Source organism: Oncorhynchus kisutch, linkage group LG8 (assembly GCF_002021735.2).
Source record: "Oncorhynchus kisutch isolate 150728-3 linkage group LG8, Okis_V2, whole genome shotgun sequence".
Classification (NCBI taxonomy): domain Eukaryota; kingdom Metazoa; phylum Chordata; class Actinopteri; order Salmoniformes; family Salmonidae; genus Oncorhynchus; species Oncorhynchus kisutch.
This window is the reverse complement of record NC_034181.2, coordinates 26,623,680-26,651,676: the sequence shown is the minus strand read 5'-3', so window position 1 is coordinate 26,651,676 and position 27,997 is coordinate 26,623,680. Positions and strand designations below refer to the sequence as shown.

Here is a 27,997-nt window from a genome sequence, read left to right as displayed (position 1 = left end):
TGATAGATAGTGTAAGGAAAACAAACTCAAATTGTTCTAATGTAATGACCACCCAGAAACAGTGTTGCATCTTTTTTGGTATTGTATTCATGTAAGAAAACTGTGGCAAGACATCAGTAGATTTATAATTGAACACATTTATGAAGATTTTACACAATTATGGAGAGATGTACTGCTTGGATTCTTTACCTACGATAGAAATAAGATGAAACATTTGATGTAATTCATTTAATTATTCTTTTGGACATATTCACAAATGTAAATTTACAAACAAAACACCACATTTTCTTTAACGTCAAAAAGAAATTGAACTATTTTAAGACAATTAAATACTCTACTAACAAAAAATCTGTTAGAATAATAAGTGTTTGTATGTCCCTTAAGGTCCTTGTGTAATGTGATATTGTACCCCCTAGCCCAATTGTCCTTTGTATATTATGTATATATACACTTGTGTTCCCACATGTACGTCCTGTATTGATTTGTTGTTCATAAAAATAAAAAAATGTATCGAACAAATGACTTCCTGTACAGCTGTGTTTGGTCCGTCAAAAATCCAAAGATCCCAATTTGAGTTCCACTACGTTAGCTCCGAGAATATGCCGTGGTGCAGATCAGCGACATCTGAAAAGCTTATTCGGGAGTTCCTGTACTCTGGTACCATTGTCAGGTCAGACCTGAATGTTTTACAAGGCCTTTCTTTTCGCGCATTAAATGTGTGATTGTGTCGGGGTTTAGCGAAGTGTGTTCAATGAGCTTGCTCTTTCTTAGTGCGCAGTTCGAACGACGTTTTTAAGTGGCGCACACACAAACGACGCCAAAGCAATCGAGTACTGTTGATCTGACTGCATCAATCTGAAATTAACGATTTGACGGACTATTATGGGATTACCATACCATCTGTTAGCAAAATTCCAACATGTTTTAGAGAAGTCTTTGTGCATTGTGTCGTAGTAGAGGATGTCAAAAAGAGCAATCTACAGTAGCTAACGTTTATAGGCAGATCTGTCTGTCATGTCGACAGGACTGCCTGTCGTTGGCTGGCGAACATGTGTCATGTTCAGCAAATGAAATTCGACTCATATCTAGTCAACAGGTTTATTGAGCTAAATTGGGCTCCGCTGCTGCTTTGGATACATTAGAGTTTGTTAGGTATGGACATACAATATATTCAGAGTAAGTAAAGGGAAACGCATTTGATGTCCCAACAGTTCAGCCTTTTCTATGAGACTGTCAATAATATGTAATCACTTTGGAATTTTTTTCAGGAATAAAATTATGAAAAACTGGGGAGTCATTGGTGGAATAGCGGCTGCCATGGCTGCTGGAGTATATGTTCTATGGGGTCCAATTACAGACAGCAAGAAAAGGAAGAAAGGTAAACTTGCCCAATGTCTGTGTAGGCAGTTAAATAAGAGATCACTAATGTTATGTAGGTGGATGTTTATGAGGGCCATTGACTGTATACTAAAAAAAGTATCCACCATAGGCATGGTACCAGGCCTGCTGAACCTGGGAAACACCTGCTTCATGAACTCTCTGCTCCAGGGCCTGGCAGCCTGCCCATCCTTCGTCAAGTGGCTGGAGGAGTTCACTAGCCGCAAAGGTGTGTCGGAGGGCGAGCCAGAGAAGGACCCCAAACTTTCCACAACTCTCCTGCAGCTTCTCCAAGGTAGTGTTTGGTGATGGGTGAAGAAGGAATCAGAATCCCTGTACACTCAATTGTTAGACTCTGTGGTTGCAACCCAAGTGGCACCCTATACCCTATGGTGCACTACTTTTAACCAGGGCCCATGTAATGCACTATGTAGGGTACCATATGGGATGCACTCTGACAGTACATTCTCTGATTTGCAGCACTGTCAAACGACAACACTGGGGAGGAGGATGTGCTGGATGCAGGGCGTCTGCTGGAGGTACTCAGACTCTACAGGTGGCACATCAGTTCCTTTGAGGAACAGGTACGTTATCATTTTTTCAGAGCATTCAAGTAAAAATGATTGTCAAAAATCTGTTCCCCATAAGAATTCTGCTCCACGTTCAAAACAAATTAAAAGGCAGCCCTTCCAGTCGAAGCTCATATCCTCTACAATACCATGGTACTTTCCAATGGAGCAGCAATAAATCCCCCTATGGATTTCATATGACTTGGCAGGGGTACAGCCATGGGTGGGCCTGGGAGGACCACCCACTGGGGAGCCAGGCCCAGACAATCAAAAAAAGTTTTTATTACAGACAGAAATACTCTTCAGTGCCCCCCCCCCCCCCCTCTCCCGACGATCCCGCAGGTGAAGAAGCCAGATGTGGAGGGCCTGGGCTGGTGTGGCTACACGTGGTCTGTGGTTGTGAGGCCGGTTGACTTCCTGCCAAATTCTCTAAAATGACGTTGGAGGCAGCTTATGGTAGAAATTAACATTACATTCTCTGGCAACAGTTCCAGTGGACATTCCTGCAGTCAGGATGCCAATTACACACTTCCTCAACTTGAGACATCTGGCCTTGTGTTGTGTGACAAACTGCACATTTTAGTCACCTTTTATTGTCCCCAGCACAATGTGGACCTGTAATGATCCTGCTGTTTAATCAGCTTCTTGATATGCCACACCTGTCAGTTGGATGGATTATCTTGGCAAAGGAGAAATGCTCACTAACAGAAACAAATGTGTGTACAATATTTTGAGAGAAGGCTTTCCACTAAATGTTGGGACATTGCCGCAGGGACTTGCTTCCATTCATCCACAAGAGCTTTAGTGTGGTCGGGCACTGGTGTTGGGCGATTAGGCCTGGCTCGCAGTCGGTGTTCCAATTCATCCCAAAGGTGTTTTGATTGGGTTGAGGTCAGGACTCGGTGCAGGCCAGTCAAGTTATTCCACACCGATCTCGACAAACCATTTCTGTATGGACCTCGCTTTGTGCATGGGGGCATTGTCATGTTGAAACAGGAAATGGGCTTCCCAAACTGTAGCCACAACGTTGGAAGCTCAGAACCATCTAGAATGTCATTGTATGCTGTAGCGTTTAGATTTCCCTTCACTGGAACTAAGGGGCCTAGCCCGAACCATGAAACCAGCCCCAGACCATTATTCCTCCTCCACCAAACTTTACAGTTGGCACTATGCATTGGGGCAGGTAGCGTTCTCCTGGCATCCGCCAAACCCAGACTTGTCCGTTGGACTGCCCCCATTCTCATCGATTGGGCTGTAGTGGAGCAGGTTGAGAGCTTCAAGTTCCTTTGCATCCACATCACCAACAAACTATCAATGAAATATTCTTATTAAATACTTTTTTCTTTACATAGTTGAATGTGCTGACAACAAAATCACACATTATCAATGGAAATCAAATTTATCAACCCATGGAGGTCTGGATTTGGAGTCACACTCAAAATTAAAGTGGAAAACCACACTACAGGCTGATCCAACTTTGATGTAATGTCCTTAAAACAAGTCAAAATGAGGCTCAGTAGTGTGTGTGGCCTCCACGTGCCTGTATGACCTCCCTACAACGCCTGGGCATGCTCCTGATGAGGTGGCGGATGGTCTCCTGAGGGATCTCCTCCCAGACCTGGACTAAAGCATCCGCCAACTCCTGGACAGTCTGTGGTGCAACGTGGCGTTGGTGGATGGACGAGACATGATGTCCCAGATGTGCTCAATTGGATTCAGGTCTGGGGAACGGGCGGGCCAGTCCATAGCATCAATGCCTTCCTCTTGCAGGAACTGCTGACACACTCCAGCCACATGAGGTCTAGCATTGTCTTGCATTAGGAGGAACCCAGGGCCAACCGCACCAGCTTATGGTCTCACAAAGGGTCTGAGGATCTCATCTCGGTACCTAATAGCAGTCAGGCTACCTCTGGCGAGCACATGGAGGGCTGTGCGGCCCCCCAAAGAAATGCCACCCCACACCATGACTGACCCACCGCCAAACCGGTCATGCTGGAGGATGTTGCAGGCAGCAGAACGTTCTCCACGGCGTCTCCAGACTGTCACGTGCTCTGTGTGAACCTGCTTTTATCTGTGAAGAGCACAGGGCGCCAGTGGCGAATTTGCCAATCTTGGTGTTCTCTGGCAAATGTCAAACGTCCTGCACGGTGTTGGGCTGTAAGCACAACCCCCACCTGTGGACGTCGGGCCCTCATACCACCCTCATGGAGTCTGTTTCTGACCGTTTGAGCAGACACATGCACATTTGTGGCCTGCTGGAGGTCATTTTGCAGGGCTCTGGCAGTGCTCCTTCTGCTCCTCCTTGCACAAAGGCGGAGGTAGCGGTCCTGCTGCTGGGTTGTTGCCCTCCTACGGCCTCCTCCACGTCTCCTGATGTACTGGCCTGTCTCCTGGTAGCGCCTCCATGCTCTGGACACTACGCTGGCAGACACAGCAAACCTTCTTGCCACAGCTCGCATTGATGTGCCATCCTGGATGAGCTGCACTACCTGAGCCACTTGTGTGGGTTGTAGAATCCGTCTCATGCTACCACTAGAGTGAAAGCACCGCCAGCATTCAAAAGTGACCAAAACATCAGCCAGGAAGCATAGGAACTGAGAAGTGGTCTGGTCACCACCTGCAGAACCACTCCTTTATTGGGGGTGTCTTGCTAATTGCCTATAATTTCCACCTGTTGTCTATTCCATTTGCACAACAGCATGTGAAATTTATTGTCAATCAGTGTTGCTTCCTAAGTGGACAATTTGATTTCACAGAAGTGTGATTGACTTGGAGTTACATTGTGTTGTTTAAGTGTTCCCTTTATTTTTTTTGAGCAGTGTATTTATTTTTTACCTAACACTTATTTTTCCCAACTGCTTTGTTGGTTAAGGGCTTGTAAGTAAGCATTTCACCTGTTGTATTCGGCCCATGTGAAGCGTGACTCATCACTCCAGAGTCCAATGGCGGCGAGCTTTACACCACTCCAGCCGATGCTTGGCATTGTACATTGTGTTCTTAGACTTGCGTGTGGCTGCTCGGCCATTTCATGAAGCTCCCCACAAACAGTTATTGTGCTCATGTTGCTTCCAGAGGCAGTTTGGAACTCAGTAGTGAGTGTTGCGACTTACCAGCACTCTGCGGTCTTTTTCTGTGAGCTTGTGTGGCCTACCACTTCGCAGCTGAGCCTTTGCACCTAGACGTTTCCACTTCACAATAGCAGCACTTAAAGTTGACCGAGGCAGCTCTAGCAGGGCAGAAATTTGGATGAACTGACCTGTTGGAAAGGTGGCATCCTTTGACAGTGCCACGTTGAAAGTCACTGAGCTCTTCAGTAGGACCATTCTACTGCCAATGTTTGTCTATGGAGATTGCATGGCGGTGTGCTCAATTTTATACACCTGTCAGCAACGGTGTGGCTGAAATAGCTGAATCCACTCATTTGAAGGGGTTTCCACATACACACAAGTATCTTAGGATGAATGCACTAACTACATCACTTTGGATAAGAGCGTGCGTTATATGACTAAAATGTAAATGTGTAAGGTATATTGGTTTAATCTCTTGTTCCTATTTACTTTTCTTAGGATGCCCATGAGCTCTTCCATGTCCTCACCTCTTCCTTGGAGGAGGAGCGAGACCGACAGCCCAAAGTCACCCACCTCTTTGACATTCAGTCCCTTGAGGTACGTTGTCACTCCCTTTCCTTTAATACTCATAGCCCTGCTAAGCTTAGTCTCTTTCAGCACAGTGTGTTTTTGATGTAAGTTAATTGTATTTTTGCCTTCTGACTTATGTTCATTTGTTTTTGTTATCAGAGTCTCCCAGATATAGATGATAAGACCTTAAGCTGCAAGAGTCGAGGTAAGAAAGCAAATAGTGGTGTGGAATATTTTACTAGAGAAGTAGGTTTTGGGAAAATAGGAAAACTACTTTTGCTCTTCCAGGCCCTCTTCATCCTTTACGAAGTCCTTGGAAGTTTCCACATCCTTTCCATGGCCGCCTAACAAGCAATATGGCTTGCAAGCGTTGCGAACAACAGGTGATTCATGTATTTGATTATTTTTCATAACACGTGAATATCAGATATTTGGCAGTGTACTGTCATTAAATCAGTGGTATGTTTGTGCTATTAATTCATTTTCTTGTTTGCAGAGTCCAGTGCGATATGACTCTTTCGACAGCCTCTCCTTATCCATCCCTTCGCCGCAATGGGTAAGCAGAATGGGTGACAGGAGAAAAAATACATGACGGAAACCTTCAAATCATTCAGGTGAAGGTTTTCCTTGTACCATTGCTGCTACAAATATCATTATGCTACACCAAGGTTGCAGGACCAAAAGCTTGCACGTGTTCAGGTCACCCTGTTCTACACGACTATGTCAAATAATAGCTTGTTAGCTACAGTATATGCAATGTGCTGAGTATATTTCCCTTAGGGCTGGCCTATCTCTCTGGATCACTGTCTCCAGCATTTCATCTCTTCAGAGACCATTAAAGAGGTGGAGTGTGAAAACTGCACCAAGGTACTAGTCTTTACTTGGTTGGTTAAGAAAAAGGAACTGTACTTCTGTGAGCCTATGGGTATGTTATTTTGGAGCTTTAGAATTAGCCTTGTTTTGACATCTTCTCTCCTGTCAGCTTCAACAAGGCACCTTGGTGAATGGGCATGTCCTGGAAAGCCAGAGGACAACCTTCATCAAACAGCTTAAACTGGGAAAGGTAATGGTCTTTCCCACTAACCATGTTTTTATGCATGTAAAGTCAAAACGTATACAGAAATTGCTGTGACACAGGAAGTTTCGGCACAATTTTAGAAATGCAGACGGATAATTTGTTCGTTCGGCATGGTGGGATCTTTTTGTATTGGTAAAATTAATTATACAAGAAATGGCGGTGGAAACATCCTTATGTGCAAATATTGATTAGATAACCATCATATCGAAGTGAACTTTGAGTCACACAATATTATGGTGTGTGGTCCTCTTACGACTCAGGAAGCCATGCAGTTTATTAGGCTATGCTGCCCTAAAAAGGCAAAACGCAGTAACTAAACATTTTTGACCAAATTCGTAATCTGTTGTAATGGCCAGGTATATTATCTGATTTAATCTTGGCATTTAGTTTCTTGACACAAGAACGAGCCAGTTGATCAGAATATATCATGGAGTATCAGAAATTCCTGTCTAGACAGAAAAAGGAAGTTATTGCATTTTGCCTTTTGTAGTGCCGTGCAGATAAAACAAGTTATGAACTTCACAGGGTGGTGAAAGTGCACGGTGTTGAGCTTGATGCTCCTTTCCAATAAATATCCAGGGTCGTATTTTCGGTAGTTGGAAATGCAATGGAAACACATTGGACTTTAGATTTTTATTCGGTACATCAATCATGTAACAAAGTGCTTATACAGAAACCCAACCTAAACCCTAAAGAGCAAGCAATGTAGATGTAGAAGCACGTTGGCTAGGAAAAACTCCCTATAAAGGCAGGAACCTAGGAAAAAAACCTAGAGAGGAACCAGGCTCTGAGGGGTGGCCAGTCCTCTTCTGGCTGTGCTGGGTGGAGATAAGAATTTATGGCCATTAAGGCCAGATCGTTCTTCAAGCTGTTCAAACGTTCATATATGACCCACAGGGTCAAAAAATAATCAGTGGTTGAAGAGAGTGCAACATGTCAGCATCTCAGGAGTAAATGTCAGTTGGCTTTTCATAGCAGAGCATTGAGGTCAAGACAGCAGGTGCGGTAGGGCGGGAGAGAGATGGGAAGAGGGAGAAAACAACATGAAACGTAAGCAAAAAAGTACATTTTGTGTGCACTCCATCACACAATGATTTTTATCTGCAACAAGTCTGTTTGGTGGGAAAATGTGCAGATTTTAGAATATTCACATGAAAATCTGTCACCAATTGGATGGAAACCTACCTATTGTGACCGACTTGATGATATGTGAAACAATTGCTGTGTACTAAATGGTTTCACTGCTTTACTGGTATCCCCTTGCACACATCACTATCAGATGCATTTGTGTCTGGCTTCAGGATATCCTTGTCCTCAGTTATGTGACATACTGTATACAGGTATATGACGGCGTGTGTTTGTGTGACTCCTCCCTCCAGCTCCCACAGTGTCTCTGTATTCACCTGCAGAGACTGACATGGTCTAATGAGGGTACGCCCATAAAGAGACAGGAACATGTCCAGATCTCAGAGTACCTGTCTATGGACCACTACAAACACCGCACAACCATTCAGAGGCTCCAGGTCATCAACTGTACTCCCAAAACCATTAAAGCAGAGGATTCAGGAGAGGCTGCAGATAAGACCCCTCTCAATGGCAAAGGTACGGTGAAATAACTTAAATTGTCTTCCTGGAACTAAATTGCTTGTCTTATGACCTCTAACCTTTTCAGCTTGACAGGACTGAGAACAGTCATGATTGTTGGATTCTTAGAAATTGGCCTTAGATTATTTGGGATTTGTTTGAGGACAGATACTCTCATAATGTAATTGTTGTTTTACAAACCCTTGAAAGGCCTTGTACAACACTAAGATCATACTGTATTCTACTTATTTTCAGATATAGAACACCATAACAACAACAAGCCACTGTCCAATGGAACCTGTTCGTCTGTCTTTCTCCATTCTCCTGGGTTGAACCCACAGGTCAACCTCACATATGACTACAGGTAAACACAACCTGATAATCTTAAACAGCCTTTTCATATCAATAAAGAGAAGAACCAATTATACAAACTCAGTAAATTGTCTTGGAATTATAGTGTGTACTCTGATAACACTGTTGAATACACCATGTCTCTCCACAGCTCCTCAGAATACCACTTTCAACTGATGGCTGTGTTGGTTCACCATGGTGACATGAACTCAGGACACTTTGTCACTTACCGCCGCTGCCCTCCCACGCCCCACAGCCCCTCTCCATTCAGCTCCCAGTGGCTGTGGGTTTCAGATGACTCTGTACGCAAGGCCAGTCTGCAGGAGGTGCTGTCCTCCAACGCCTACCTACTCTTCTATGAGCGGGTGAGACGGCTCCGTCTACTGTTGGAGGAGTAGAGCCCCGGAGCACTGAGCCAGACTGGACGCCTACTCCCCTGCCAACCCATACCACCACAGCCATGTGTGCCACAGAAAACACCCCTCAGAAGTGTAATTCTCCTGCCCCAATGGCTTACCTGTAGGATTGTGCTTTAACAGTACAAAAGATTATGCTGCTCTACTTTGACCTCCTGTCATATTAAAATCATGAATGTCCCCCTCGTCTTTTACAGCGATTTAGGAGGCACTGCCTTTTAGATCCCAGAGATTGCCTACCTGTAGGAATGATTGGACTGTTCTCAAAAACATCTCAGAATACTGGTAGTTGTTTCACAAACTATTTGCGTTACTTCAACCAAGAGGTTTTAGGCTAAATGGGTGTTACTAGATTAGGAAATGTGGAGGTACTTGATATGTAATCACTGTCTTCAGCCATTTGTCTGGAAATAATCACTCAATATATCTTAATGTAGGTTTAATTAAAATAATGCAATGTTTCAATTGACATTGTATATAAGCTGCTGTATATTACATTTTTCTATGTGTGTAACAAATTCAGAATACTGTAATAACGTGCAGGTGGTTTGGATTGTAGTCTAGCTCCACATGCCTGCAGACCATTTACTTTCATGTAGAATAATTTCTGCAGTTGTTGCACAAGATCTCATTGTATCAAGCTAATGTGTATATTGCTATTTTTGTTCCTAAATGATATTGAAGCAACATGATATTTTTAGAACTCCTTTATAGAGCAGCGGAATTGGAATTGATAGCAATGTAACAAATTTACCCCAAATATTGTCTGATTTGCCAAAGTGTTTAAAATTGTGGTAGTGTGTACAACTACACAATCTGTGTGTATTGCTCAACAAGCATACCAGTTATAAATACTGCCATTTACTCACTCTCCTCCAAGTATTGAATTAGGATGCAACCTATAAATAACCCTCTAACCCATTTTCTGATCAATTTGCACTAATGTATATTTTGAAGATTTGTGTGCGTGAGATCTGTCCAGAAGTTGATATTTTTCAAAGATACAATTATGAAAATAAAAAATCTATCAGTGAAGAGTTACCACGACTGATTTTTATGAATTGGACCATGAACAAATTCAGAAACTAGTTTAATCAATATTGCAGTGGGGACAGTACGTCCCCTGATGTCAGCCACAATGAAGTGAGACTCCCAACGGAACATGTCTGACCCTCATTTCTTGCCGTGTTGGAGGATGCGTCTGAAGGTAAGGTTGATGCGGGGTGTGAGGACCCTCTTGCGGGCTGGCAGGCTGTGGTACCAGTGGGTGTTTGTGGGAGAGTTAATGAGGAGCAGGCTTCCGTGGGCCAGTTCAAGCTTCACCGGGTTGATCTGCCGTCGGCGCTGTTTTCCCCGTGACTCCCGGTGTCTGAAAACAAAGTCCCGGACCGCCCCCAGGGATACGGAGGCGATGGGACAGAGGGGGTCCAGTTCCCGCTCATCATCACGGTGCTCACCCATGTGATCATGTCCATCTTTGTACCTGAGAAAACCAGGAGCAGCTACAATGGAATCACAGTCGAACAGTCCTAGAGTGTATTTATTACACCGAAACCGTTTACTCCAAACAGAAAACGTTTTGCAACAAAAACTAGCTATTGGACTACTAACTATTGGACAAATTCAAGTAGGTCTCTCCCTGTTTTGCTCCATTTGCTTCTATTTGGTTCTTAAACGGTAAACTGTTATCATTGCAAGACATAATGAATACACCCCTGTAGATGTAGAATCTTCTATAGCAGTGTAGACAGACTCACCTGTTAATCAGGACGAAGTTGAAGGTTTGCCCTGTTGCCTTTGTAACAGCATCACGAATGTACTCCAAGGTTGGAGTCCACGGGCTAGCCTGAAGACTCACTCCAGAATAGGTGTAGGTTAGTCCTGCGTCCCCACAAGACGCCTGCTTTCTGGGGACATTGTAAACCTTCCCAAACACCTGAATCTTTGTTTTATCTCCTGTAACAAAATAAGAATGGCTCATTTACATACCAAGAAGAAATGTATCTGAACTGTCACTGAATTGAGTGTGACAATTGTATACCTGTGAGGTAGACTACCTCCTCCTCCAGCTGTGTGTAGAGGCAGTCTGCTTCCTCTTTAGGAAAGAGTAGAGCATAGTCACAGTCCAGTCCCTCTGCTTCAATCTTCTGCCAAGACTGAGAGAACTCAGTCAAATAGGCATCCTCCTTCACATCCTCCTTTACAATCCCCTGATTGCATTCTTCCTCTTTACATTTTTTCAACACAGGTTCTCTCTGTTCATCTGTTGTCCCATCAATATTGCGCTTCCTGGTTTGACTCACAAATGTATCCATCAGCCGCCACCTTGCTCTGTGCTCACCAACATGAGAAAACTTCCTTGTAATAATGTCCTAGACCAAGAATGAAAAGAGAACACAGGAGTACGGATAACAGGAGGAATAGGCCTACAGATAAACGTATAGCATAGGATAATTAATTACTAAATACGTGAGTAGAAAGTTTACAACATATCACTATACTTGGCCATTACAGTTGAATACCTTGCTAATCTCAAGTATGAACATTGAACTATAACCATTGTAAACAGGTACAAAATGCACACTATGATGGACAGTGCCACCCGGGGTCCTTGGGACGTCCCTGCCCTTAAACCCTAACCCTTACCTTAACCTCTACCCTTACCCAGCGTTTCCCAAACTCGGTCCTGGGGACCCCAAGGGGTGCACTCTTTTGTTGTTGTTGCCATAGCACTACACAGCTGATTCAAATAATCAATTTATCAAAACGTGCACCCCCTGGGGTCCCTAGGACCGAGTTTGGTAAACACTGCCTTAACCATTTTAAATTTCAACTTCAATGGTTGGTCTTGGTGAATGGGTTGGCATAAAAAGTGAAAGTCTAGCAACCCAAATATTGTGTGTTCAACTCTCATCATGGACATCTTTAGCATTTTAGCTAATTAGCAACTTTTTAACTACTTAATACTTTTTAGCTACATTGCAACTACTTCGCATGTTAGCTAACCCTTCCCTTAACCTTGACCATTTTAGCTAACCTTTAACCTAACTCCTAAACTTAACCCTAACCCTAGCCTAGCTAACATAACATTGCACTTTTTGCAAATTCGTAACATATAACACGTTTTGTAATTTGTAACATATTATACGAAATGGGTGATGGACAGCCACAAATGAATACATATCATACTAACGAGTGTCCCAAATTACTTACAGAATAATACTAAATGCTCTGAGACCATGTTGGATAGCGCCGACCATACTGTGACAGAAGCCCTGCGCGTTCACCTTACCATACGTCATCGCAAGTTGGCGGGAAATGTTCTGTCAGAGAAGTGGTTCAAAACAAGCGGGACTGTGTTAGTGCTGCTGAACAATAAGGAAAGCAAACTCTAAGTCAACTACTACCAAATTAATCAAGGTTACTAAAATGATAGGGCAGAAAACTATCAATTCTTTTTTTTCGCCCATTTCGAAGAAGAGAGCTTCGGGAGGGGAACATGAGAGAGAGGATGCCCAAGAACATGTGAGAATTAGCGCACTATTAATTTATAATAATTGTTTGCACGCGAGCTGCATGAATACAAAACTGTGCAATTGTGTAACTATTTTAGGTAGCTAACATTCTGTACATTACAACTTTTAACCTAAAGTTGCATGTATACACATTGAAATCAGGTTATATACTGTTTCACCAGCACGTACCTTGTTGTCTTGACGCTGTTATTACAATAATCTGCTTGCTAACTAACAAAATAATTGATTTAATTGTTACATTTTATGTGATAACGTTGAAAAGACCATACAACATGGGTTTCAAACCAGTATTCTAAACCATCTTTGACCGTAACACACAAATCCCGCGATATCTTTACCATCAGCGATCACAGGGGGTGGCGTCACTGGCGTCAGTGTTTAGGAAATTTCGTAGTAGATTTAGAACATGTTGCTAGCTGGCTAAAATGCTTGCAATGAAGGTACCATATTTGAGACGTTCTCCAATAATGTTTTTAGCTGCACCATTAACAGCCACACGTGTTTCACCAACCTTGCATTTTGCTCAATATACCAAGGTTGGACGGGTGAAGAAGCTGAAGCTATCAGGCAACGGAACGACGGAGTCACCTTCTTCTCCAGTGTGTCCAGAACTGCTGGCCCGAATCGCCAAAAACAAGCAAGCTGCGTTGGAGAAACTGTCAGCCAGTAACACACCGGATGAATTTGGGGAGAGTTGGAGAAAGAGTTTGGTGTCTGAGTTTGGAAAGCCTTATTTCAGAAACGTAAGATGAGTCTACCCACACATAGCTACATCGTACAGATTATCATAAATGGGCATAATCAAATTCCCTTCGCTCCTTACTGTTTCAGTTGATGTCTTTCGTTGATGGAGAGAGGAAACTGAACACTGTCTACCCACCCCCTCAGCATGTTTTCACCTGGACACAGATGTGTGACATCAAAGATGTAAGTTAGGTGTTTGACAACAATGGCACATGTACAGTTTTTCATATTAAGGGGCAGAACCCGCTAATGTACAGTATGAGCCAACTCATAGGGTTAGACTGTACAAGTCATTTCCAGGGGGAAGAACCACTGCACTGCCCATAATGTTCGGAGCCATTTCTCCTTGGTACAGGTCAAGGTTGTAGTCCTCGGTCAGGACCCATATCACGGTCCAAACCAAGCTCATGGATTATGCTTCAGTGTTCAGAGACCTATCCCACCTCCACCCAGGTAGCCTACAGTATTATTACGTTGTAGACCATGTTGAACATATCCAGGCAAGGGGAATATGTTTCCTGCAAAAAAATGTATGGTGTAATACATACAGTGCCTTTAGAAATGTATTTTAAATGTATTTTTTTTGTCAATGATCTACACAAATTACTTGAATGTCAATGTGGAAGAAGAATTCTAACATCTGTTAAAAAATATATATTTATGAAAAATAAAACCCTGTCTTGATTAGATTGGTATTCAACCCCCTTGGTCAATACATGTTAGAATCACCTTTGGCAGTGACTACAGCTGTGAGTCTTATTTTATTTTACCCCCTTTTTCTTCTGAATTTCGTGATATCCAATTGCGATCCTGTCTTGTCACTACAACTCCCCAACAGGCTTGGGAAAGGCGTAAGTTGAGTCATGCATCCCCCGAAACATGACTCGCCAAACCAAGCTTCTTAACACCAGCCCGCTTAACTCGGAAGCCAACTGCACCAATGTGTCGGAGGAAACACCATTCAACTGACGACTGAATTGAATGGTGTTCATTGCTCAAAATAGTATGCGGAATCATCTGGATATGTGTGCAACAAAATTTCAACCTTCACCTTCAGCTACCATTTCTGTCAAGCCGTCTACACATACAGTTTGACGCATACGTTCAACGTAAGCACCACACAACGCACTGCAACTGCCTCTGCAACACCATGCTGCAGGGCAAATGCAGTGTTCCATTGGAAATGAATGTACTTCTGGTGTACCAGAAGTACATTCATGCTGTCGGTGTGATCGAGGTGTAAAAATGAATCTTTCACTCAGCTCTTTACATGCGCACAGCCCCCAGCCAGGCAGTGTGAGGTGGAATAGGCTAAATAGGATTCGTCGTTCTTTGTCTTGGTGCGATTTAATTTACCAACTATGAAACAAAACGGCAGAAATACTTTGAAGACAGCTACTGCACCATTTATTTTAATATAAATGTGATCATACTTGACTTTTTATTCACATGTGAGTGAAATGCTCGCACTGTTGAGCCCTGACCATCTGTCAACGTGGTTGGGGAAATAGACATCTTACACACCAATGGCAAAATCTACCCACATTTGGCAGGTGGCGGTGTTAATTTTAGGCCCTGGGTGGGTTGGATTTGCCCCAAACATAACGCTTTGTGTACGGGACATGAAGTTAATTTCTTTGCCAATTTTTTTGTTGCTGTTTTACTTTAGTGCCTTATTGCAAACAGAATAAATGTTTTGGAGTATTTTTATTCTATGCAGGCATCTTTCTTTTCACTGTTTAATTAGGTTAGTATTGTGGAGAACTACAATGTTTATTTATCCTCAGTTTTCTCCTATCACAGCCTTTAGTCTCTTTAACTGTTTTAAATTCCCTATTGGCGTCATGGTGAAATCCCTGAGTGGTTTCCTTCCTCTCCGGGCAATTGAGTTAGTGACTTTGTAGTGACTGGGTGTATTGATACCAGTGGAGGCTGCTGAGGGGAGGATGACCCATAATAACGGAGTAAATGGAATGGCTTCAAACACATGGAAACCATGTGTTCTATGTATTTGATACCATTTCACTAATTCTGCTCTAGCAATTACCATGAGTTTGTCCTCCCCAATTAAGGTACCACCAACCAACTGTTATTGATACACCATCCAAAGTGTACTTCATAACTTCACCATTCTTTAAGGATATTCAATGTCTACCAATAGGGGCCCTTTGTGAGGCCTCCCTGGTCTTTGTGGTTGAATCTGTTTGAAATTCACTGCTCGACTGAGGGGTCTTAGGTAATTGTATGTGAGATACAGAGATGAGGTAGTCATTCAAAAAATCATGTTAAACACTGTTATTGCACACAGTGAGGGCATTTAACTTATGTGACTTGTTAAGCACATTTTTTTTTCTCCTGAACTTATTTAGGCTTGCCATAACTTCTTGACTCGAGACATTTCAGCTTTTCATTTGTAAAAAATTATAAATAAATCAAAAAACATAATTCCACTTTGACATTATGGGGTATTGTGTGTAGGCCAGTGTAAAACAAAATCTACATTTTTAATAAATGTTTTAATTCAGGCTGTAACAACAAAATGTGGAGAAAGTCAAGGGGTGTGAATACTTTCTGAAGGCACTGTATATTTATCTGTGTGAAGGACATTTTAGCTTTTTTGCTTTCTTTTATTCGGTATTGGTTTTAGTTTTTCATATCATTGACACAGTTGCCACATCGTCAAATGTATTGCCTCTTCTCTTTTTCAGCTTGTTGAATATGTACAAAGAATTGGCGTCTGATATAGAGGGCTTCCAGCACCCTGGACATGGAGATTTAACTGGATGGGCTAAACAAGGTACTGTAGGCACAATAGTCTAGCACACGTGTCTCAGGAGGGCATAATGTCTGCAAGTTTACGCTCCTCCCTTCTGCCTTATTGATCAGTTAAAGTCATTGATTAGTTAGGAACTCCCCTTGCCTGGTTGTCTAGGTCTTAAGTGGACACTAATTGAAAGCAAAATAAAAAAAGCCAGCAGAGAGACGGGCACTTGAGGAATTAAGTTTGACTAGGGCTGGGCGGTATACTGTATTTTACAATATGCCGGTATCGCTGCACGGACCGGTTTGGATTCCACATTACTTTCTAGAATGTTATTTCAATGTAAAAAAAAAATCTATGAATATTGTTTGTGAAATGTGAGACGCTACTCCACCGTGTGTAGTGTCCGTTTTTATAGTTTACTCCACTACTTGAGTCGTCTCTCCTCTCTCATTCCGCTTTCCACACAGACCAAGCCCTGCCCCGTCACTCAAGGAGCGCAGTTGTTTTTGCTCGACCAAGAGACCACTTGCTTGATCCAGTCTGCATGGTCAATGCCGCACATGGAACACGATGTTGATAACGATGCTGATTTCCACTTTGCGTCTTAATATATTCCACAAGTGTAATATAATTACACAATTAGTTTGTATTGTACTGTGCAACTTCTTAGAAAGTTGTGGCTAAAATAAATAGTTTTAGCCTCTAATGCTAATTGCTAGCCAGCTAATAAATGTACTGAGTCCGAGCAAACGCAGTTAGCTAATATAGCCTGATTCCATTGATTGTGTAGGCCTAAATCAACATGTTTGTGCAACATTATCTTCTAAATTAAAGAGTTATATGCAAAGCATGAATGCTATTTAAAATTTGTATTGGCGGATCGCAACCAACGGAAAGGTGCATGCACCGCCACCTACTGTACTGGAGTGTGAAGCCTGTTATCCCCCCCCCCCCCCCCCCCCCCCCCCGTTCATCTATTTCTCAGATCAAGCCCTTTGTTTCCGCCTACTGTTAAAGACTGTGAATTCATTACACTTTGTGAATTAAAAGGGAAAATAAATTGCTCTACACCCATTAACCTCACCACTATTCCACTAATTGTCCCTATCTGATCCTACACCAGGCTGGCAGCATGGGAGGACGGGACACTATCATTCAACACACTTTAACTCCTCTGCAGTAAAATCTATTTCCCTGCAGCTGCCACCACAACATCTATATTCTGTGGTTGACATTCCATTTCTGCAGGACAGTTGATAACCATGGCTATGAACGCTAAGAAGCCAATCTTACTGAAGTACATGTTATTTCTATTACTCTCTATTGGCCTCCGCTTACTCTCAGGGAACCTCTTAGGATCACTCGCTCTGGACCCATCTTCCTCTACTACTCCCTTCACAGCCTCAACATAAGACACCTTCTGTGCTCCTCTGGCCCAGTCAACCTCGACCTGCTTTTTTCTCACCGGACTCTTCTGATCTCCAGCAACATTAACACACACAGCTTTTTCCACAGATATTACACATCTCTTTGTCTCATGCCCTTCTTTAGGAGTCTCCCTCCTACACACTGCTGCGACATGACCATAAGCTTAGCACCTACAACACTGTGATCGGTTCGGGACAAAAGCTCTCACAGGATAACTGACGCATCCTAACTTGACTTTGTCGTGAAAGGACTGCATTAAAACTCAGTAGGACAAACCGTGTCTTCTGTTTCACCACGCTCTCCACCGGGTCTGCTTCGCACCAAATGGCGGTCGTTCACAGACACCAGGAATCTTCCATTTCAGTTGATCCTCAACACTTAACGCAATTCTACTTATCGCTCCTTTTAGCGATGCCCTGCTCCTGAGAGCAAAGCAAGTCTTTTCCCGTGGTGCGGAGCGCCTGGTCCTTCTGGACGGACAACACACAAAAAAGCATTGAGTCCACTTCAAGGTACTTTCACAGATTCAACAGTCCCCAAACTCTTCTCCACCCAACCTGACACCACATATGAATCAGCCAGAAGACAAGGATCCATTCTCTCAAAATCTCACTCACTGGGCCACAATGATCTTTATCATCATTGGGACAAAGCTCGACCTCGACGATCTGCCACCGCAGGTAATTCATTCTCTATCGTCAGGTAACATTTCTGAGCTACTGTGGTACGTTTTTTTTGCTTTTTGTACTTGATGTCAATCTTCTTCACCATACTGCTTCCCTCTACACTCCACTCCTTTCCTTCTTCCTCACTGTCCAATTCCACATCTCCATGCTCTTTCCGGTCCATCCTCTGTAGTAGAAAACTGTTCAAATGGTTCTTGTATCTTGAAATTTGTCGTCATGTCCGCATGAATAGAAGTAGCAACGAAAAAAACATTTTAATGTAGTCAAAGATTATAGGGTCCCCAATGAAACACTAACCAACACATTGGTTACTACCCTGTCACAATAACTCCTCATTTCTATTTCCATTCCAACAGTTCACCCAAGTGTTTTGATGTTAATCGCTAGTCAAATTGCAATTGCAATATTTGGTTAAAACTAGGGCCAAGATTGTTTTGCCCATATCATGCAACCCAACGTGGAAATTATCTCAAATGAGTGCAGGAAATGCAGAAATGGATGAAAATATTGAATTATTTTTGGTTGAAGTTTGTTTTACACTGTTCAACTCATTCAGAATGGAGAAAGACCCATTGACATCTCTTAGAATGTATGTGTTGCCACCCTAGGGTCATGCACTACTCATAAAGGAAATGTAGAACTTTTTATTATTCCAAAACATCAAATACCGTCCCAATTTGTTGTGATGTATTTTGGCAATATAGGCCAGCCCTAAGTTTGGCACCCCTGGTCAAGCAAGTTTGGCTATAGACATACAGTATAAATATCATAGACTCTTGATGCAATATCTTAGGACTGTCATGAATGCAGGCACTATTCAGGATCATGCAGATAATCAGAACAAGTAAATTGAAGTATGAATTGGACATTGATGAACTTCAATGCCTTGATGTGCAGTTATCAGGAGCTAACTGGCATAATGCTTCTCTTTCCAGGTGTCTTGCTGCTCAATGCTGTGCTGACTGTCCGAGCTCACCAGGCCAACTCTCACAAAGACAAGGGCTGGGAAACTTTCACTGACGCTGTGGTGCAGTGGCTCAGCTCCAACCGGGAGGGCCTCGTCTTCATGCTGTGGGGGGCCTATGCTCAGAAGAAGGGAGCAGCTATTGATAGGGTTGGTTAAATGTAATATTGTATTAATAGTGAAACAAACACTTTTCTATTCTTGACACAATCCACTGACCTCAGCTTAATGGTCTTTTGTCTTTATCCTCTGTAGAAACGTCACCATGTCCTTCCCACTGTACACCCCTCCCCTTTATCTGCTCATCGAGGCTTCTTTGGATGCAAGCACTTTTCCAAGACCAATGAGTTGCTGGAGAAATCAGGGAAGGAGCCTATAGACTGGAAGGCACTTTGAGATGTCCCACACAGCCTTATTTTCATGATGGGGATTCCAAAATGCAACTAACTAGATTCATCACTACTGCTACCAAACCATAAGCGTATGGTATTATTTTTGTTATCAAATATCTGGGTGACATGTTTGTAAATGTTTACTGCAGTGGGCAAGTTCATACTAATTTCCTTTATTGGCAGATTATAGTTTTCACTCTGGTTTGCAGTTTGCACCCTTTTTAAAATGTAATTGGATTTGATCTACATTCAAGCTAAGTAATACCTCAACAAGTATCACTTTGTTATGTCAAAACATAGCAGTTATATCAAGGTTTCCCAAACTCAGTCCTGGCCCCACCTCTGGGTGCACATTTTGGTTTCTGCCTTAGCACCACACAGCTGATTCAAGTAATCAAAGCTTGATGAGCTGGTTATTTGAATCAGATTATTTTTTAGGAAACCCAGGACTGGGTTTGTGAAACCCTGAGCTAAATGTGGCTGGTCTGTAAATATGTAATTATTCTGTTCTTGATTTTTAGTACATTTTGTATTATGCTTTTCTACTTTAAAAATAAAAGTACTGTTATTCAAGGCTGTTTTATGATACTGTAATCAATATGAGAAGAATCTATTTAGAATGTTTCCTCTGGGGTTGATGTCTCTGTCAGGGTTTCCCAAACTCAGTCCTGGAGACCTCATGGGGTGCATGTTCTGGTTTTTGCCCTAGCAATACAGAGTTGATTATGAAATATTCAACTATTCATAAAGTTTTGATATATTTCAATCAGCGGTGTAGTGCTAGGGTACCCCTTGGGGTCCCCATAACAGAGTTTGGGAAATTATGCTCTAAATTGAAATGATTAAAATTAAAAAGGTAATGTGCTGCATGAAGTGAGGGGGGGGGTTAGATTGCCCGGTGTTTTGCACCAGTTGAAAGTTGATTGCATTTGTTTTGGAACTGGGCTGCCTCGCGGGTTTGAGCCTGGTGCCCAATTTTATATGTAATGTAAGTGCTTTAATATGTTTGGACCCCAAGAAGATTAATGGGGATCCCTAATCAATACAAAGCCCACAGTGAATAATGAGAAGGATTCTGTTTTCAAATGCAAAACTCATTGCTTTATCTGTCTTCCCGATGAACACTTGTTGACAAAATGGCCGAGCGGTGCAGATTAGTGTTCGATATGGGAAGGGGCTCCTCCCTCACCGTTTTTGCACTTTCACGTACCATACATGAATAGTTTAGCGTAATCGAATCATCCCACTGTCAGGTTACGTTCCAGACCTTGAGTGGCCATTGGCCAGACCAATGACTATAGGGCCATACCAATGATTTATATATACACTAGAGGACGACCATGGGGTGCGGTTTTGAAGCCGCCGCCCCTCCATCTTCGCACTCCCCCACGTTATAAAAAATATTTTGGAAGCTATAGAATTGTTTTAATTTTCATGTCTGCATTTGTTTGTTCCACGTTTATTATATTATTGACAACTTAATGTATACTTTTACATTATATTATGTGAGCTTAACATAAAAATGAAAATATATATAAAAACATTTCCCTAAAGTATGATTTTGTAATGTTACTGTCCCCTCTACAAAAAAAACGTAAATACATGTATTTTTTTCCCTTGAAACCATTAATTAAAATACTGTAGAATTCCATCCACTCCTATCGAGGACTGCTTCTAGTTCTAGGTAGTGGCAATATGGGCGACCGGTGGCTTCAAATTCTCTCGTTGGCCAGTACATAGCATCAGCAATCCAGGGTTTATATACATCATTTATCCAAACATATCTGTCATCGGGCCAGACACATCTGTACTGTGGTGGTCCTTCAAACACAAAACGTATCGTCTAAATGCAACATATCTAGCGTAACAATGCCTGTACAAAGTTTACCGATTCGAGACTCTGCCTTCCATGTGCGACTGCTGCATCAGTACTTGATTCTGCTGAAGAATTACCCAATTCTTACCAAATCCGTGACGAGGTCAGTATAGCTAACGGTAGCTAGCCTATTGAAATAGTTTGAATATAATGGGATCATTAGCTAGTTAGCTTGCAGGGGTTCGTTATCTTTCTCGTTATCTTATAGCTAACTAGTGTAACACCTAACAATTGACAACAATTACAACTGATCACTCACACAGAAATTGTTCTTAACTGACTTGCCTTGTTAAAAAAAAATGCATTAACTAATTTGTGGTAGACATCGTAAGGGTATGGAGCTACTTTGCAAACTATGCCTAGGCAAGGTAAACATATCCTTTTGCTAAGACCTTTCTACTTTGCTCTGTCTGTTTTCAGCCAATCAGCCTCTGTTCTAAGAACCTCCCTCATCTTTCCTGACAACAGTTGCTGTCATAGTTGCATTGTTTCAATGCACTTAAAGAAGAAAACTTTCTTCAAACTTTAACCACTACCATGGCATGAGTACAAATAAATGGTCTACATCTTTTTCAGTGGCATTCTCTCAGCAATGGGAAATCTTCTATCGCAAGCATTGGAAGCAAAACGAAATGCCAAAGAAGGGACCCCAGTGAAGGAGATTGACATTTCAGGACCTGCCCGCTTTGCCTTTTATGGGTAGGCATGTGATTAAAATCAGGTCCAAATCACTTGAATTCGTTTTTAAAAAATGTGCAATGTACTGTATAATGAACACAGCTATTGAAATTTCCCGTTTTTGTTTCAGGTTGCTCATTACTGGGCCTGTAAGCCATTACTTTTACCAACTTATGGAGGTGTTGATGCCTACCACTGTTCCATACTGCATGGTGAAACGCTTGCTCTTGGATCGCCTTATCTTCGCCCCTGCATTCCTGCTGCTTTTCTTCTTTGTTATGAACATCCTGGAGGTAAGTCAGCTTCTCCACTATGGAGTCTCCTGTACCATACACCTGACTAGCCCATTCATAGACGCTACTGACTTTAGCGTCTATTGACGATAGTATCTTCTGGCCGAGGGGGAACATACATTTCTTCTGTTTCTTATATTTCCCAAAACTGTATCTTTCATATCAGCGAGAAATCATTTTCAAAAAACAAAAGTTTATATTACTACACAAATTTATAGAGTTCCCACGCGGACATATTTCCATGTTACAGCGTTTGTTTATAGAAAACAGACGCAAGACAGTCCTTGGGCTATAAGCGGTAACATTAGGTTCCTTTAGTCCATTATTACTGACCAACTCTCCCTGCTTGGATCAGATAGCACTGTCTTGTATAAAAATGTAAAAAATACTCTGTGTAGTTCAAACTTTATGCAGGCACTGCCTCTTAGTCTGTCAGTTTAGGTTGGGCCTAGTGAAATGATGCAGTACTACTCAGACAGTTAATTTCCATTAGTGGTTCATTCATTACATTCTAATCCAGACTATTGCCATGGCTGAACATTCATTTTCATCCATTCTAATGCTATTTTAGGGTAAGAGGTGGGCAGACTTCCAGAGCAAAGTGAATAGTAGTTATTGGTCTGCCTTGAAGATGAACTGGAAAGTGTGGACCCCCTTCCAGTTCATCAACATCAACTATGTGGCTATAGAGGTGAGCAGTTCTCACTGGCTTTTCTTTTATGCGTTCATCTGGAATGTAGTGGTGCTCTGTTACCAATATGTGTTGTTGTGTTTTCAGTTTCGAGTGCTGTTTGCCAACATGGTGGCCTTATTTTGGTATGCTTACCTTGCGTCTGCGAGGAAGTGAAGACTCCCAAGATCTTCTCCCTGATTACTGAAGTAAGAAGGCACAGGGTGTGCCTCTGAAGCTGCAGAACATTACAAGGACAGGCCTGTGAATGCCAGTGCAGCAAGATGGTACAACCAGGCAAATTGACTGGGGTGATGTGAAGGACTTCACTCGCATACTACAAAAGTATTACACTAACGAAATCATAACACATCTAATGGGTTGTTCACATGCAGAATAACCGATAACTAAAATGTTCAATGTTAATTCTTACTACTGAAATTTCCAATCTTAAATTAATTGTGCCAAGGTGTATTTTGGTTTGAACAATGATAAATACATGTTACCTATTCTTGATAGATACAAATGTATATTATAATTTAAGATGAAGCAAATGTGCTGTAGGAAGTTAATATCAGTAACAATTTCAACCTTGAATGCAATTCATTTAGCACCATATGAATATGCAATGTTAAGATTTATCAGACCATTGTGTATATTGCTGACAAGGCTGGCCTGTAGTTTCCTCATGTGGACTGCCTTCAGTTTAGTTTGAGTCTCAACTCAACTGTAAATGTTACTGCTCTTTCTGTCTCTATCAGGTAAAATAAGGGAGCAACAGCACATCGGACTGAAACGGCCAAAGTATTTTACATCCTGATGCATTTGATTTAACTGTATTTTATAAATGAAAGCAAAAACCAGTCCATTACATTGTTGCTTTAACTTTGGTTTTGAGTTGGAGCCATGACAATGATGGTAGACTGAGTGTTATACTTGGTTATTACTTTATTACAATGTCATTAACATTATTTCAACAAAAGCCAATATCAGCCATGCTTAATTTAAAAGTTTACAACTGACTACAAAATGAACACTGATCATTTTTGGACAAGATAGTTTTTTCTCTATAGACATGGAATGCATAATAAGTTAAGGGCTTCAGGTGGTTTCAGGTCGATACTGGGTATCTTGAGCCTCCCCTTAGACGGAGCGTCAGGTGAATAGTGCTTAGATTTCTGACACCATAGTCTTCCAGTTTCTTTCTATCATCGAGCTGCTTGCCCTCGTGAATCAGCCTCTGTTGGTCGGCTGGGACTCCCTCCTTGTTTTGGACCTTGGCTTTGAACTGGGTTACAGTCTCACCTGACACCACCTCATATGTGTGCGTCTGGCCCTTTTCGTTTTTCAGGAACACCTGGATATGAGTGGGTTCTGTAATCAGCACCATCACTTTGGATCCTGAATGCAGGCCATAGTCACTCAAAGTTTTTGAATCATCGCTGAGACGGATGTTGTTCCCATTGACACCTGACAGCCTCTGCCCTTCCATGGCCACTCCAAAGTGTTGGTTGATCAGACTCTTGAGTGACCCCACAGTGGTGTGTGGCTGAACCGTCAGGGGATGTGAGTCCCCATTCAACAGTGTTATAGTGAGTTTCATGATAGATATCTGAAAGAGGATTTCATGTATTATTTATTTGGCCTTACAATAGCATAGCTCAATTGAATGATTTAGTCTTAACACTTTACTTAAAGCCTGCTGGTATAATGCTTTATAACTGGCTGAAAGCATTTATGATACTTTATCTTGTGTCTCTATCAGCATTTCTGCTGACTCAAATGGTTGGAATTTAGTGAGAATCATTATGAGATGATTGACAGACATAATGTGGTATTATCATACATGCTCATGCCAATTTATACAACATATTATAACCTTTATATTAACCTACATGATTGAAGGTTACCATTGATTCAGCCCATTGCAATAACTAAAATAATGTGCAAGATAATTGCTTGATAGCTATTTAGCTTTAACAGCAGAGTTATATAAAGTATTATAGCCTAATGGTGAAAAAAATACTTACCTTTTTCAGTAGATATTGTTGAGAAGTCCTTGTTGTGAAGTCTTGCAAACGGTTTCAACAAATAGTTTTGAGAAATCGGTATGTTGACAAAAACAACTTCTGTGATTGAAGATGGTGACCGTGTACAGCTGAGCCTGGTATATAACCGCTGATCTGCCCCGCCCCTCAAATTCAGATTCGTTTTCCCTCTCTGCCTCCCACCGCTTTCGGTTTCTATTCTCTGATAATAATGATGTAGTCTGCTGCTATTTATAGAAAGTTGTGTGCAATAAATAGTTGTTTTGTTATTGTTGAGTTAAGACTTAGAACAGAGTAAGAGCCTAAACCCCATGAAATAAACTAGCCCAATGACTTGCTCCCATTCCAAGGATGTAAAAAAATACATATATTTCGTTGGCATTTATACATATCACACAAACATGTATAAAGCTCATTCCCTATAATTCTAGACAATTCCCTATCATTCACACAGATGCTATGTCGGACACCAGAAAGAGAAACCTAATATCATTGTCGATGAAACCCCATCCTTGGGAAAACCCAGGCCCAGATTATACTGATAATGACTAACAACTGCAGGTATCTTGTGATACGTCAGACATACGTGAGTGCAGAGGGAATTTTAACAGCAATACAAATAGACACACCCTGCCTCACCTTTCCCAAAATGAAAGCAAGTCAGCAGTTGAACCATCACGTGTTATTGTCAGCAGTTGAACCATATGGCTTTCGGACTTCACATCTCAGACTACACAAAGTTATTCACCCTTATCTTCTCTAGTACAAACTGTAACCAGTGGAAATACAGCATGTTCTCCAGTAAAGCCTATTTTATTTCTGCATCTGTGGACATCTCCAAGAGTCAATGACCTCTGTGCATTTTGCTAATGTAATTTTAATGAGTCAGTACTGATGTAAGCTGAGGTAAGTGATATTGAAAGCTGTTCAGAGACTACTGAGAAGTACAGTGCATTCAGAAAGTATTCAGACCCCTTGACTTTTTCCACATTTTGATACGTTACACCCTTATTGTAAAATCTATTCAATTATTTAATTTCCTCATCAATGTGCACACACTACCCCATGACAAAGCAAAAACAGTTTTTTATAAATGTTTGCAAATGTATTATAAATAAGAACAAATCACATTTTACCACTATTCCGACACATTTTGTTGAAGCACCTTTGGCAGCGATTACAGCCTCAGTCTTCTTGGGTATCACGCCTCAAGCCTGGCACACCTGTATTTGTGGAGTTTCTCCCTTTCTTCTCTGGAAATCCATTCAAGCTGTCAGGTTGAATGTGGAGCGTCGCTGCACAGCTATTTTCAGGTCTCTAGAGATGTTCGATCAGGTTCGAGTCTGGACTCTGGCTGAGCCACTCAAGGACATTCAGAGACTTGTCCCAATGCCACTCCTGTGTTGTCTTGGCTGTGTGCTTAGGGTCGTTGTCCTGTTGGAAGGTGAACCTTCGCCCCAGTCTGAGGTCCTGAGCGCTCTGGAGCAGGTTTTCATCAAGTATCTCTCCATGTAAATAGTCTGGTGTCCATTTGATTAATTGTTCAGCAGTCTTATGGCTTGGGGGTAGAAGCTGTTAAGGAGCCTTTTGGTCCTAGACTTGGCGCTCCGGTACTGCTTGCCGTGCGGTAGCAGAGAAAACAGTCTAAGTCTTGGGTGACTGGAGTCCCAGACAATTTTTTGGGCTTTCCTCTGACATTTTTTTTTTCACCTTTATTTAAGCAGGGGGACACGTCTGGCACTGCAGGATTTGAGTCCCTGGCGGCGTAGTGTGTTACTGATGGTAGGCTTTGTTACTTTGGTCCCAGCTCTCTGCAGGTCATTCACTAGGTCCCCCCGTGTGGTTCTGGGATTTTTGCTCACCGTTCTTGTGATCATTTTGACCCCACGGGGTGAGATCTTGCGTGGAGCCCCAGATCGAGGGAGATTATCAGTGGTCTTGTATGTCTTCCATTTCCTAATAATTGCTCCCACAGTTGATTTCTTCAAACCAACCTGCTTACCTATTGCAGATGCAGTCTTCCCAGCCTGGTGCAGGTCTACAATTTTGTTTTTGGTGTCCTTTGACAGCTCTTTGGTCATGGCCATAGTGGAGTTTGGAGTGTGACTGTTTGAGGTTGTGGACAGGTGTTTTTTATACTGATAACAAGTTCAAACAGGTGCCATTAATACAGGTAACGAGTGGAGGACAGAGGAGCCTCTTAAATAAGAAGTTACAGGTCTGTGAGAGACAGAAATCTTGCTTGTTTGTAGGTGACCAAATACTTATTTTCCACCATAATTTGCAAATAAATTCATGAAAAATCCTACAATGTGATTTTCTGGATTTAATTTTTTTTATTTTGTCTGTCATAGTTGAAGTGTACCTATGATTAAAATTACAGGCCTCTCTCATCTTTTTAAGTGGGAGAACTTGCACAATTGGTAACTGACTAAATACTTTTTCGCCCCACTGTAACAGAAGTATGTGAGGGAGTTCCATAACTTCCATTTCAAATTTCCACTCGCGCAGCGCCTGAGACCCAAAAAACTGACACTCATCCCACGAAAAATAGGTTTTCAAAGTAGCCCAACACTACCGACATGACAACCCGGTCATGGTTGTTCTCGGTCAAACAGAAAATATCCTTTCAACACGCGCGCCCAGATGGCGCTGGTACCCCCCTGTCGGTAGAGCTAAAGACTTTGAATCTGAGGGTCCAGGGGTTCAAATCAATTATATATTCTGTTGTGGTATATTGACTGAAAAATACGTAATGTAGCCCCCTGTTGCCCACGGACAGCCAGTGATGTGAATTCAAACTATTAATGCCAATGTACAGCACACATCTTAAGGTAAAGGACTTTTATTTTGAAGACCGAAGGGTCTTTGTATTTGACACGGAAGTGATTCCATATATTTCTGC

The 27,997-nt window shown here is 42.0% G+C and overlaps 5 protein-coding genes across 12 annotated transcripts; 3 read left to right on the top strand and 2 right to left on the bottom strand.

Moving 5' to 3' along the window:
* Positions 1 to 542: 542 nt before the first annotated feature.
* Positions 543 to 10,054, top strand: usp30 (ubiquitin specific peptidase 30). Of its 4 annotated transcripts, none has more exons than XM_020490118.2 (13): positions 543 to 670; positions 1,269 to 1,378; positions 1,490 to 1,672; positions 1,858 to 1,961; positions 5,513 to 5,611; positions 5,744 to 5,789; positions 5,873 to 5,967; positions 6,081 to 6,140; positions 6,365 to 6,451; positions 6,567 to 6,647; positions 8,042 to 8,264; positions 8,502 to 8,610; positions 8,749 to 10,054. In XM_020490118.2, the coding sequence occupies exons 1-13, from the start codon at positions 600 to 602 to the stop codon at positions 8,993 to 8,995; spliced, it is 1,515 nt and encodes a 504-aa protein (XP_020345707.1). In that variant the 5' UTR covers positions 543 to 599; the 3' UTR covers positions 8,996 to 10,054. The 4 variants fall into 4 exon arrangements, with proteins under 4 accessions (XP_020345707.1, XP_020345709.1, XP_031685834.1 ...); XM_020490120.2 differs by having other exon boundaries at positions 573 to 657; XM_031829974.1 differs by having other exon boundaries at positions 584 to 1,152.
* Positions 10,047 to 12,834, bottom strand: alkbh2 (alkB homolog 2, alpha-ketoglutarate dependent dioxygenase). 2 transcript variants are annotated; one of them, XM_020490124.2, is made up of 5 exons: positions 12,718 to 12,834; positions 12,227 to 12,336; positions 11,055 to 11,344; positions 10,771 to 10,969; positions 10,047 to 10,496 (listed from the first exon to the last, which is right to left on the bottom strand). In XM_020490124.2, exons 2-5 carry the CDS (start codon positions 12,313 to 12,315, stop codon positions 10,187 to 10,189), a joined length of 888 nt encoding a protein of 295 aa, XP_020345713.2. In that variant the 5' UTR covers positions 12,316 to 12,336; positions 12,718 to 12,834; the 3' UTR covers positions 10,047 to 10,186. The 2 variants fall into 2 exon arrangements, with proteins under 2 accessions (XP_020345713.2, XP_031685835.1); XM_031829975.1 differs by lacking the exon at positions 12,718 to 12,834 and having other exon boundaries at positions 11,055 to 11,385; positions 12,227 to 12,330.
* unga (uracil DNA glycosylase a) lies at positions 12,265 to 20,104 on the top strand. 3 transcript variants are annotated; one of them, XM_020490122.2, is made up of 7 exons: positions 12,265 to 12,538; positions 13,086 to 13,292; positions 13,381 to 13,476; positions 13,649 to 13,746; positions 16,002 to 16,090; positions 19,107 to 19,285; positions 19,391 to 20,104. In XM_020490122.2, the coding sequence occupies exons 1-7, from the start codon at positions 12,443 to 12,445 to the stop codon at positions 19,529 to 19,531; spliced, it is 906 nt and encodes a 301-aa protein (XP_020345711.1). In that variant the 5' UTR covers positions 12,265 to 12,442; the 3' UTR covers positions 19,532 to 20,104. The 3 variants fall into 3 exon arrangements, with proteins under 3 accessions (XP_020345711.1, XP_020345712.1, XP_020345710.1); XM_020490123.2 differs by lacking the exon at positions 12,265 to 12,538 and adding an exon at positions 12,855 to 12,989; XM_020490121.2 differs by lacking the exon at positions 12,265 to 12,538 and having other exon boundaries at positions 12,897 to 13,292.
* A 1,085-nt stretch (positions 20,105 to 21,189) lies between these two features.
* pxmp2 (peroxisomal membrane protein 2) lies at positions 21,190 to 24,592 on the top strand. Of its 2 annotated transcripts, none has more exons than XM_020490126.2 (5): positions 21,190 to 21,506; positions 21,980 to 22,102; positions 22,212 to 22,374; positions 22,946 to 23,065; positions 23,153 to 24,592. In XM_020490126.2, exons 1-5 carry the CDS (start codon positions 21,397 to 21,399, stop codon positions 23,219 to 23,221), a joined length of 585 nt encoding a protein of 194 aa, XP_020345715.1. In that variant the 5' UTR covers positions 21,190 to 21,396; the 3' UTR covers positions 23,222 to 24,592. The 2 variants fall into 2 exon arrangements, with proteins under 2 accessions (XP_020345715.1, XP_031685833.1); XM_031829973.1 differs by having other exon boundaries at positions 21,288 to 21,506; positions 21,824 to 22,102; positions 23,153 to 23,917.
* LOC109895975 (polyubiquitin-like) lies at positions 23,973 to 25,218 on the bottom strand. The gene is made up of 2 exons (XM_020490127.2): positions 25,075 to 25,218; positions 23,973 to 24,656 (listed from the first exon to the last, which is right to left on the bottom strand). The coding sequence occupies exon 2, from the start codon at positions 24,645 to 24,647 to the stop codon at positions 24,156 to 24,158; it is 492 nt and encodes a 163-aa protein (XP_020345716.1). The 5' UTR covers positions 24,648 to 24,656; positions 25,075 to 25,218; the 3' UTR covers positions 23,973 to 24,155.
* Positions 25,219 to 27,997: the final 2,779 nt, after the last annotated feature.